Source organism: Chelonia mydas, chromosome 4, assembly GCF_015237465.2.
Source record: "Chelonia mydas isolate rCheMyd1 chromosome 4, rCheMyd1.pri.v2, whole genome shotgun sequence".
Classification (NCBI taxonomy): domain Eukaryota; kingdom Metazoa; phylum Chordata; order Testudines; family Cheloniidae; genus Chelonia; species Chelonia mydas.
The window spans coordinates 74,705,888-74,718,943 of record NC_057852.1 but is presented as its reverse complement, the minus strand read 5'-3'; the positions used below and the strand labels follow the sequence as shown (position 1 = coordinate 74,718,943).

General features: G+C 39.9%; 1 protein-coding gene across 5 annotated transcripts in view; it reads right to left on the bottom strand.

The window, feature by feature from the left end:
- WDR17 (WD repeat domain 17) overlaps positions 1–13,056 on the bottom strand; it is a 122,275-nt gene that overhangs the window by 76,638 nt on the left and 32,581 nt on the right. The window contains exon 1 of one of the 5 annotated variants that reach the window (XM_043546013.1): positions 11,514–11,677. The exons of the other annotated variants lie outside the window; for them this stretch is intronic. Coding sequence (XP_043401948.1) covers positions 11,514–11,579 — 66 coding nt within the window. The 5' untranslated portion in view covers positions 11,580–11,677. Of the gene's footprint in view, positions 1–11,513; positions 11,678–13,056 lie in introns of those variants that run through there. 5 annotated transcript variants of the gene reach the window in all.

Below are 13,056 nucleotides of genomic sequence, written 5' to 3'. Positions count from 1 at the left end.
CTCCTGAGGTCCCTTCCAACCCTGATATTCTATGATTCTATGGTCACACTATCCTTCAGGATTTTAAAACCAGTAGATGTCATCCTCACACAGATTGGGAGAGGAAAACAATGTTTCCTGCATTTTCAATTCCTAATCAGTTTCTTAACTTTGAATGAACTAGTCACTGAACTAGCTGAATAAACTGAAATGAAGAAAATATTCTTTCTTCAGCTGCAGAAGGGACTGCTGACATCAAAAGCTGGTTGAGCACTTCAACTCCAGTTCCAGATGCTTAGCTTGTGACCTCCACCACTTCAGTGGTTTGACTTACAATGAAACTTGGCAGCAAACATGTATTGCTTAATATTATTTTTATCTAATTTAAATTATTTTAATAGATTATAGTTAGTTTAAGCCTTAACGTAAGTTGTCATAATTTCAAATTAAATTTTAAAATAGGTTTATTATTAAATTGAATCTAAATTTAATAAGTGATTTTTTAAAAATCATTTTATTATTATTTGTATTAGCACAGTGCCTAGGAGCCCCACTGTGCTAGTACATCTGTACAAACACCAAACAAAAGGTTTTATCCATCCTGGTGTCTGGGTAACCATCCAGTCACCCTTTCCACACACTTCCACTCTCCCCCATCCTCAGTGAGAGTAAGCCTCACATAGGAATAATGGTGCAATTGGTACACTATCCCTCTTCCAAAGGAACTGGAGGATGCAAAGAAAAATTAAGACCCAACTGATCTTCAGATGTTAAATGTACTGGTTCTAGAAGGGATAATGCAGGGTACCAGGGCTCAACACTGAAATATTCAGGACACGTATAATCTGAAAGCCAATAAATGAATTTAATCTCTTAAATCAATGTTTCCCAAACTTGGGATGCCACTTGTTCAGGGAAACGTTTGTTTACCTGCCACGTCAGCAGGTTCGGCCGATCGTGGCTCCCAGTGGCCGCGGTTCGCTGTGCCCGGCCAATGGGGGCTGCGGGAAGCGGCGCGGGCCGAGGGATATACTGCGGACGCGGCAGGTAAACAAATCGGCCTGACCCGCCAGGGGCTTTCCCTGAACAAGCAGCGTCCCAAGTTTGGGAAACACTGTCTTAAATCATAGCATCATAGGACTGGAAGTGACCTCAAGGTGTCATCTAGTCTAGACCCCTGCACTCAAGGCAGGACTAAGTATTACCTAGACCATTCCTGACAAGTGTTTGTCTAAACTGCAGTTAAAAACCTCCAGTGATGGAGATTCCATAACCTTCTTACACAATTTATTCCAGTGTTTAACCACCCTGACAGCTAGGACATTTTTCCTAATGTCCAACCTAAACCGCCCTTGCTGCAATTTAAGCTCATTGCTTCTTGTCCTCAGAGGTTAAGGAGAACAACATATCTCCCTCCTCCTTGTAACAACCTTGTATGTACCTGACAACTGTTATGTCACCCCTCAGTTTTCTCTTCTCCAGACTAAACAAAACCCAATTTTTCATCTTCCCTCTTGGGTCCTGTTTTCTAGACCTTTAATCATTTTTGTTGCTCTTCTCTGGGCTTACTCCAATTTGTCCACATTCTTCCTGAAATGTGGTGCCCAGAACTGGACACAATACACCAGTTGAGGACTAATCAGCACGGAGCAGAGCGGAAGAATTACTGCTCGTGTCTTGCTTACAACACTCCTTCTAATACATCCCAGAATGATGTTTGCTTTTTTTGCACCAGTGTTACACTGTTCACTCATATTTAGCTTGTGATCCACTATGACCCCCAGATCCCTTTCCACAGTACTCCTTCCTAAGCAGTCATTTCCCATTTTGTATGTGTGCAACTGATTGTTCCTTCCTAAGTGGTGTACTTTGCATTTGTCCTTATTGAATTTCATCCTATTTACTTCAGACCATTTCTCCTATTTGTCCAGATCATTCTGAATTTCTTCTAGAGTTTAACAGAACAATTAATTGTCTAAGGAAGTCAATATTTTTAATTCTAAAGGGATGGTCCATTTAGGTTGAAGTTTGCATACTTTTCTAAATTCTATACTAAAGTTTGCATTGGCAAACTAAAAACTGCACGTGTAAAATATTGACTGATATAGCAGAATCTTTGTGAGCTGCATTTCACTATTCCATATATTTCATAATTCTCACAGACCTTGGGAGACAGGCCAGTCCTCGCTTACAGACAGCCCCCCAACTTGAAGCAAATACTCACCAGCAACTACATACCACACAACAAAAACACCAACCCAGGGACCAAACCCTGCTACAAACCCTGGTGCCAACACTGTCGACACATCTATTCAAGGGACACCATCACAGGACCTAACCACATCAGTCACACCATTCAGGGCTCATTCACCTGCACATCTACCAATGTGATATATGCCATCATGTGCCAGCAACGCCCCCCTGCCATGTACATTGGCCAAACCAGACAGTCTCTAAGCAAAAGAATAAACGGACACAAATCTGAAATCAGGAATCATAACATTCAAAAACCAGTAGGAGAACACTTCAATTTCTCTGGTCACTCAATAACAGACCTCAAAGTGGCAATTCCTCAACGACAAAATTCAAAACCAGACTCCAACGTGAAGCTGCAGAACTGAAATTAATTTGCAAACTAGATACCATCAGATTAGGCCTGAATAAAGACTGGGAGTGGTTGGGTCATTACAAAACTTAAACTTAATTTCCCCAATACTAATTTCTCCCTACTGTTACTCACACCTTCTTGTCAACTGTCTGTAATGGGCCACTCTCGTACCACTTCAAAAGTTATTTCTCCTCCCTTGGTATCCTGCTGTTAATTGATTTATCTCGTTAGACTGACCTAACACTTGGTAAAGCAACCCACATCCTTTCATGTATTTATACCTGCTCCTGTATCTTTTATTTCATACATCTGATGAAGTGGGTTCTAGCCCACAAAAGCTTATGCCCAAATTAATTTGTTAGTCTCTAAGGTGCCACAAGGACTCTTCGCTTTTTTTTTTTCACATTAAAATATATCCAGTCTATTAAATTCTCAGCACAGAGCTTAAGAGTAAAGTGCTGTAGTGAGATCTCATTAAGTCTTCACATTTACAGTAGTACATTTTGTAAAAAATGTATACTATGAAGTATTATAAATTAAAACTAAAATACATTTGTCAGAAAAATGAACAATGTACACCTTATTATGTTGTCTTTGCCTTCATCCCCCACCAACTGTACCTGTTCACTCACTACAGTCACAAAATTCATTAATTTGCTATGGGCTTCTGAATACTAAAGGGAACTTGTGAGATTCTAAATGTAATTGCAAAGCATGGAGATTATTTAAAATACTTACGGAGATGTAGTTGAGTCGAGCTTTTAGTTATAAGACTGATTGTAAATACTTCCTCCTGACATTTAACATGGCACATTTCATATCATATTAGAGTTTGTTTTAATTTTTGACCCCAAACTTCCCTGAAAAGAGAGTTTTGAAGCTATGGTGTTTCAAAAATTTCCATAATGTTCAGTTTGAAATAGAGGCAAAGCATTAAGGAACCATTTTTTAAAGTAGGGTAAAGGAAGAAAATAAGTCAAATAAGAGGACCTATCTATCTAGTGTGTTCAACAGAAAATAAAACAGTTGCTTCATAATGTAAACTTCACAGAAAATAAAACACAAAACTTACATAGCACTCACTTTCAAGTGATTATGCCTGGCTCTACTGAGAAGGAGGAAGACAGCACAAGGAGCTCTCTCTCTCTCTCACACACACACACACACACACACACTTTCCTCCTGTTCACACATGCAGGGGTTAAGTACATATGCAGTCCTTGTGCTCTGTGTATAAGTACCACTCCACACTCGCCAACCCACAGTATTGGGTACAGCACACCACAAACTGAAATGAACTGATGAGAGAGGGAGTACACAATGAACATTATCACAGGATGAAAGAGATGTTGCTCCAGCATGCATGCCTCTGGATGTATTCTCTAGCTGATCCCTCTGTGATCTGGCCAATAGGATCAAAGGAAGGCAACTTAATGTGACTTCACCAGCATTCCCACCAAATCCTGTACGCAAATTGACAGAACCTATATTAGATGGGGTTCTGAGACTGCTCATAGATCTAACATTAATATGAATCAATGTCCTTTGTCCACCACCATCTCTGCCAGCTGTTAAAGGAGCTGGAAACAGGAGGAGTTCTCACTTAACCAACCAAGGAGAATGGGGAGTTGTGGGGAAGCCTACTTAAAAAAATCAGACAGAAGAGAAGGGTGGTGTTTTTAGCAAAGTAGAACGAGCTCCCCAGCTGCTCTACCTTACTTTAATCCTCTCTATATCATAAATTGTTGTGGAAGCCAACCATGAAAGGTCAGAATATTGGCAGAGAACAGTTATATGATGCTTATTAGTTAACAACTCTTTGGTAACCTCAGCTCAGAAGGGAAGGTTAGAAACATAGCAATAGATGGCAAAAATCAACTACAGCAAATGATGGCTTCTTAAGATTATTTTGTGTTCCCGAGTAGGTGGTAGGCTCCCCCTTTAAAGTAGACATTAATGATAGCTATCTCATTAGGCACACACCAATCAAAAGGGGCAAAAGTTCTGCTTTGCATATGTCGGAAAACAAATCTCATGAATTTCCAGTTCTGGATATGGACCATCAAATTTCTAGCCCCTGTGGTAGTGAAAATGACCTTCTAAATATGAATTGATCCAATGCAGTCTGACTGAAACTGAAAACCCACTGCCTTGAACAACAGCTCAAAGCCTTGCAAAGCTTTTCTGGACCACTAATATGCTTTTCATTTATTATGACAGTCACAATAAAGGGTAATTACATACACTTGGTACTCGTGCTGCTCTAAAATAAGTGTTAAATGACCCATAGTTCTCAATAGGATTTCAGTTCTGTAACCTAATGATGACAGTTAAAATGTTAAATATAGTTAAACTACTTTATTGCTGACCATTTTAGCCAGCTAATGTACTTATCCAGTGTGGATCAGTATCACTGAACACAGATAGGAAAAACTTCTTAGGTCTGCTGTGTACAATCCATGGTCCCCAAACTGCCCATAACTTTCTCATACCTTGAAGAAGCAGGGAACCATTGAGAATGAGCAAAGGAAAGAGTAGAGAGTTTTTGTTAGATAGGAATTTCAGCCTAATTCTGCTAATCAACAGTCTTCTGAAGGATCAGAAGCCTTTGCTTGCACCTACAAGCTTTTACACAGACAGCTTCAGTGGAATGACATTTCCAACTTGCCAACAAAAGCTCAAAAATCAAAGTGTGAGTGTTTGCCATCCCTATGCCAATTGGAGCAAGAAGCTTCAAAATTCAAAGCTTTTTCAAAGGAACAAAAGGAGTTCAAATATGTTTGCAGACCCATTTTAAGCAGAACCAAATAATAAAATAATACACGCGCACACACACACACACACAGAGGCTAAATTCAGCTAGAATGTATTGAGTTATGGTGTTTCAATGCAACTTTAATAATGGGAATTTACTAAATTTCTATAAATGTCTATTGGATGCTAAGTAACCATCTAAGTAAAAGGGATGGATAATATTTGTATAATCTTTGTTGAAAGCATTTTTCTTAAGAAACTGAACAATAAAAGTATCACATTTACCCTGCAGAATAAGACTTGCCTTTCAGAATGCATGTGACTCCCTCAAAGATAAAAACAGACTTGAAGAGATAGGTGTGCCAGTATCATTTTCCCACTGATATTTTGCAGACTTCTACATATATTTGTCAACTGCTGCATACAATTATAGCATGCTAGACATAAATATGAAATTGTGTGCATTTACAACAGATTAAAATATGAAAACGTATGTCTGATCCTCAAGCTCCTGGCAAGCTGATACTGCATTATTGGAAAGGTTGTGCACCTCTGGCTACACTTGATTTGGCAGTACTTCACCAATGGGGATGAGAGCCTGATTGTATGTCCTGTCCAATAACACTGGCTTCTGTGGTACTATCGATTTCAGAGGGAGAGCCACGTAGCGCAGAAGTTCCACTTTGGAAAAAAGTGCAAACCCCCTTGTGACTTCCTGGGAATCATCAACACAGGACAAATGAAAGAGAGAGGTAAAAATAAACCACAAGAACACTATGGCACCTTATAAATCAGACACTCCAGCTTCGAACTTCTTCCACTCCCCTGTCCCTAACATGAACTCTTTTACAAAATCACTTAGATATTTTTAATGTTAGTCAAAATTACCTCCTCAAGAGATAGGAATGCCAGATGGTTGCCCATGCAACTTTAATTTGGCATCTTAGCACATATGTTTACACTATGGTCTTTGAGTAGATGATCACTTACTATTTTTTCCACCAGACTTACCTGCCAAAATTTTGAGTCCCCGCTGTGAAGCAGAGAAGAGTTAGAGCGTCTCAATGAAATGGTTATAAGAATTTTATAACATGGGCAGACCATGTATTTTTTTCCTATCCTCCTCAGAAATGTCTGAAACATTAAAAAAAGATACCTGCACGGAAAATTTCAGCCCAAACAGTTAAAGTTTGGCAAAGTTATGAGCTACTGAAAAAAGGGTCTTACAACAAAAGTATTGAATGACCTTAACTATAGGCAAACAGGGCTGGCCTTACCATGAGGTGAACTGAGGCAGTCGACTCAGGTGCCAGACTGGGGGTGGGGGGCACGCCACTAGCACCCAGAGTGTAGAAAATTGTGTCTGCTGTTGGTGCATATGTATTCTCTCTGCTCTGGATGCACAGAGATGGTGAAGTGCTGTGCTGGAGGAAGGAGGGCACAAGAGACATAATAGGCAGGCAGGAGAAAAAGTGAGAGGGAATAACAGAAAGCAGCAGGAGCTGCAGGGAGAGAGAGGAGGAGGAGCCTCTTATGTACCTCTCTAGCACCCCCAGGAGCCTGGATTGATTAACACCAGCTTCTCAGGGAGCTTCTTGTTTCCTGCTGCTTCCCTGAACCCACTTGAGGAGAACAGGCAGTCAACTGAAGCAGTAGGAGCCACTTAGGCCCTTAAGATGCTGATATCTTCCCACACTCAGGCCCTGCTACCAGCCTGCTTATTTGTCCCCTTCAACTGAGTGTTGAGAGCCACTATAGCTGGCACAGAACAGCAGTCATGAGTGAAAGAAGAAAATGCAAAGGAAGCTTTTCTATCTAAGCAGGAAGGAGCTCTCCTGAGATACATAGACACAAATGTTCACAGTGAGCCTTCCGGCTCCAGTGAAGATGTGAGTGCTGAGGAGATGCCTGATCTTCCAGTTAGTCAGAGTGCAGGTGACCTGGCAGCTACTGCAGCATCCATATCTCCATCTCAAATGGATGTAACCATACACATTCCTGAAGAAAAGTGTAGATCAGAGAAGAGTGTGGTGGAGGTGCAAAAAACAGCAGCTGCTGAGTTTACTTCCTTAAGTCTAGATGATCCAGGACTGTGGACCCACTTGAGCAGTAGCCTGAGGGACTTCCTTGTACTGCATGGGCCACACCAAGTGAAAAACTTCATGTTCCCCAAAGACAATGCAAATAGAAGTTTCCATCCAACACATTACTGGTGTGAAATCCCCAATGGTGACATAGTGGAGAGGCCATGACTTACGTACTCAAAAACCCAGAATGCTGCATACTGTTTTTGTTGCAAATTCTTCCAGTCTAATATTCCAGCCACATTGGGTTCTACAGGAACAAAGGACTGGAAAAATCTGGCTAGAAATCTGGCATGCCGTGAGAAGGCAGCAAATCACCAGAGAGCATTCCATAGGTGGAAAGAACTTGAGATGAGACTAAGGTTAAAGGCCACCATAGATGATCAGCATCAAGAGAAGATTGCATCAGAGTCTCTTTACTGGCAAAATGTTCGGAAAAGGCTCATTGCCATTGTGAGAATGCTTGCTACCCAAAACCTAGCACTGCGTGGCACTTCAGATCAGCTGTATGTGCCAAACAATGGAAGCTTCCTTGAAATTGTGGAGCTGATGCCTGAGTTTGATGATGTACTCCAGGAGCATCTCAGAAGAGTCACCACCCAAGAAATGTACAAACACCACTACCTTGGAAAAACAATTCAAAATGAGATCATACAGTTACTGGCAACAAAAGTCAAACACAAGATTGTGGCAGATCTGAAGTCAGCAAGATATTACTCTGTTATTCTGGACTGCACACCTGACATCAGCCATATGGAACAAATGACTTTAATGGTGCATTTTGAAACAACAACAGAACCTAGTGAAAATGTCCCTGCAATGGTGACTGTCAGAGAGCACTTTCTAAAATTTACTGACATTGATGATACTACAGGAGCTGGTATGACAAATGTGCTTCTTAAAACGCTGGAAGATACAGGAATTCCGATAGCTGACATGAGAGGTCAGGGCTACGATAATGGTGCCAACATGAGAGAAAAGAACAGAGGAGTGCAGACACAGATCAGAGAGTTAAACCCTCAAGCTTTTTTTGTCCCATACAGTTCTCATTCATTGAACTTGGTAGTCAGTGATGCAGCATCAGCTTCTACTGAGGCTGCTGTATTTTTAAAATGTAATTCAAAGCATCTATGTATTTTTCTCTGCATCAACTCATCGATGGCAAATTTTGAAGCAACATCTGGGAACATCCTCTCTGACACTGAAACCACTGAGTGCCACACGATGGGAAAGTTGAGTGGAGGCAATAAAACCTATCAAACACCAAATTGGGAAGAGAGATGATGCCATAGTTGCCATTATGGAGGATAATGCTATGACAGGAACTATTCATGGGAGAACAGTGGCAGAGGGAAATGGAATTACCAGAAACATACATAATTTCAAATTTCTGTGTGGCTTAGTGTTGTGGCATGACATACTGTTTGAAATAAATGTTGTAAACAAGAGACTCCAAGGTGTTGACCTTGATATATCTGGAGCAATGGAACAACTGGACAAAGCAAAGTCATAGCTACAGTCTTACTGGTCAGATGAGGGAGTTCAAAACGTTCTGAAGAGTGCACAGAAGTTGGCAGAGGAACCTTACACTGAAGCTATTTTCCCACCCATTCAAGAATACAAGAGTCACCGAAGAAGAAGACATTTTGATTACGAGGCATGGGATAATCCCATAAGAGACCACAAACAACAATTCAAAGTTGAATTCTCTAACCAGATGCTAGATTGTGCAATACAGTCAGTTGAAGAACGTTTCATGCAGCTCAAGGAACACAGCAGAGTATTTGGGATGTTGTATGATATTCCAAAACTCCTCACTATACCCGAAGAAGACCTACACCAGCAACGCAGGGCACTAGAGACAGTGTTGACACATGATGAGATGCGCGATATTGATGCGAGTGATTTAGGTGATGAACTGAAAGCCCTTTCTAGATACATTTCAGCAGGATCAACTCCAAAGACTGTTCTGGAATATATGTGCGCAAATAAGATGACCACCCTCTTTCCAAATGCTTTTGTTGCTTTGCGCATACTTCTAACACTTCCTGTAACAGTTGCCAGTGGAGAACGCAGCTTCTCCAAGCTGAAGTTAATAAATCTGTGCTCCACAATGACACAGGAAAGGCTGGTCGGCCTTGCAACCATCTCAATAGAGCATGAGCTGGCCCAGACTGTGGACCTTCAGGAAGCAGTTCAAATCTTTGCAATCAAGAAGGCACAGAAAGCACCACTTTGATTATTCAAACAGATAAAAATGCCAGTGTTTACTATGCAGACAAGAAAAGTTAACTTTCAAACTCCTGAACAGCAAATGTAAGTGTTACTTAAAAATGTTGAACAAGGCATTTTAAGTTGTTAGTTCTGCTTTATTGGGGTAGGTAGCAGAGCAGTACCATGAGAGGAGTAGAACAGGAAGAAGGCAGAATTGAGACCTTTCAAAGTTTTTGGCCCAAGCGAGGGGGCATAGGAGCATCATTTGAGCTCCCCACCTCAGGTGCCAAAATGTTGTGGGCCGGCCCTGTAGGCAACTCTAACAGTGCTATCTATAATTATTATATCTTCTCAGCCCTAGAGCACAAAATTTTATTCTTTTCCTTCTTCAAATTCTTTCTTCTAGAACTACAATAAAATGAAAAGCCAAATGTTAATACCAGTGCTTCTGAGCGGTCATTATACACGCTAATATTCCTAACAGCACACAGCCAGACATGTTGGATCATACAAGTAGTTATGTCAACTTGAGTCAACACGTAGCACAGGTTTCAAACTAACACCTTTTTAGAGCTGGCTGGTCACATGATACTAGAATTAATAGTTTTCAGATGTTAAATGCAATTAAAGAGATAGCTAAATATATGAAATACTTTCTATTGCCATTCTAACAATTGCTATAGCCAGCACAGTCACAGTAGATGATAAAAAAGAGAGCTGATAGTCCACAAGATTATCAAGGTGTGTCCCATACTATGAAAATATTTGAGAACCCTGATGAAGGGAATCTGTTTTCGTCTCCCAGGAGACAGTTACCAGCCACACCATAGCATAGCCTCCTTCCTGCTGTCTGCTTGCCGTTAGAGCATTACTGGTCTGAGATATGGCTACCACTAATCTCACAACTGCTTACCTCATGAGTGGCTGCTTGAGAATGAGGCTGTATCAAAAGCAACTATGTGATGAAAAAGATACAATAGATGAGAATGAGAAAACATTAAAATCTTCTAGCTCTATATTGCAGCAGCGAGCACATAATTCACACTTAACAAATCACACATATAGTTGACTAATAAGGATCTACTGAAAAACAGAGAAGCCAGCAACTCCTGCTGCAACATGATGTAATGACTGAGAAATATACCATTAAAAGAAGAATATGAAAAAGACACCAAGTAATTACATTAAAAGAGGCCATAACATACAGAAAGGTATGTGCCTTTCATTATTTTCCTATCTTAAACCTATGAAAAACAGAAATAGATGAAGCTTGCCCGAAGCATATGGTTATCAAAACACATTTAAACATTTTTTCCAGGACATCTTGCAAAGGCTGCCATAGCAACCACTCTTCTTATTTTGAAATAATGTCACTCGCTCCATAAAAATCCTATACAAATGTCCAGAGTACAACATGGAGATGACCCTAGGTAAAGTTCTATGCTCTATTTCTTAAATATTGTCTTATTCAGATTTTCCCCCACTCTTCTGTTCTCTGCTGTAGTTAGTTCATTAGAACCCTAAGTATTACATTCATTCCTTCTAATAGACTAAAATGGAACATTTAATTTAATCTTTCAACATTTACTACATATTAAAGTATGCAACCAAAAAATAAAAATGCAGCTATCTGCCAACTGAAGTTCCAAGACTGAAAAATTTTATTCACATTACATTATACTGAAATCTTCAAAATATGACATTATATACTTATGCCAGGATTAAGACCATATAAATAAATATTAATGATCCATTCTCAGTACTGCTGTACAAATAATGCTAATGGTATATGTAACACAGAGAAACAGCAGTGCAATGAAGAAAAATGTAAGGCAGTAAAATAGAAAATGGTAATTTTAACAAAGAATTCTTACTCTTTGGTGTCCTTCATACCAATCATCTTCATCAAACCAGTGAGAAATATAAGTCATCCAAGCCATGATACAAAATATGTTTGAAATTTAAAACAATCATAAGACTATATCTCAGCGTCTGAACACATCTAAGGACAACGTGGGTTCTGTGCTAAAATTTACCCAAACTAAACCAAGCTACACAGAGATCAGTTCTGAGCTTAGTGAAATGATTCCCTTACAATAATAAGCTGTAAATTCATGAATATGTGAAAGACTTTTAATGAGAATACAAATACGATCCATTTAAGAAATTCTAAATGTGAAAATTGAAAACAACAAATAAACAAAATCATTACTATATCATATATTTCAGTATTTTAAGATTAAATCTGATTAATGTTTCAAGCTGGGTTATAAAACACTGCTGAGCTGTGAAAAACAACCGAGCTAGACTGTTAAGTGGTTCTTATTTATTTTCCAAAACATATTTTCTGTTTTCAGTTTTAGACTATAAAATTGGTCTGTAAGAGGTAGTTTCCAGAACACAAAACCGAAGTGTTAAAATGTAAAGTAACTTTAGCTTTATGGGGCTAGATAAATTGGGCAATATCAATTTCAACATCTGTGTTTTGGTTGTGTTGAGAGTGGTTTACAGTGGTACAAATAATACTACATAGAAATGGTCGCAACTCCAACATATAGGTTGCCTAGCAACTTCTAGCAGAAAAAGAAATCTGTTTTTGAAGAGCTCTAAAATATCCATTGTTTGCCACAGAGATCTCTAGGGCTCTGCCACAGCCATCCGGGCTGATGAGGAGCTCAAAGTACAGTCATCACCATAACTTTACAGGTAAGTGCAGTGTTTGTTTTCTCCCTCTCGCTCTCCTCCCCCTTGGTATCAAGCAGATTTAAAGAGATAGTTCCACCTATGTGCTACCCATTCCTTTGACTTATCTACTGGGCCATGAGGTGCAACACTCAGTTCCATATTCTCCCCACCACGTCACAGGAGTATGAAGTGCTGTTAACAAAGAGGGAGAAGGAGGAAGGAAGAAATGCCCCCTTCCATCTACACCACAATCCATTACTTCAACACCACCCTATGTCAGCTGCACTTATTTAGGGACTATCATGCAAATTTTTCCGGGGACTACAGCAAAGCACAGAACAATACTGTCAGACCCTAAAAATCTGGAAAACTGGAATATCGGCATCTTCAAAGATGTGGGACCCAATTATCCTGCACACTCCCAAATAACACTGGGTTAAGGAAACTTTCCTCCAAACCACCACACTGGGATAAATCCAAAAGCTGGACACCTGAAGCCAACTGTTCAATCAGTAAAATCATTAAAGAGAGGAGGAAAACAAAAACAACAATCTGAAAATCCTGCTGCTGAATGCACAGTTGGCCATCAACAAAACCAGCATCATTCATAATCTCTTGGATGAAACACCAGCGCTTGCTTGCATCACTGGTACATAGTTTAATGCCAATCTCCAACCCTACCCTAGTACAGACGGTCCCCACAGGATACTCTCTCTATATATATCAAGCCAA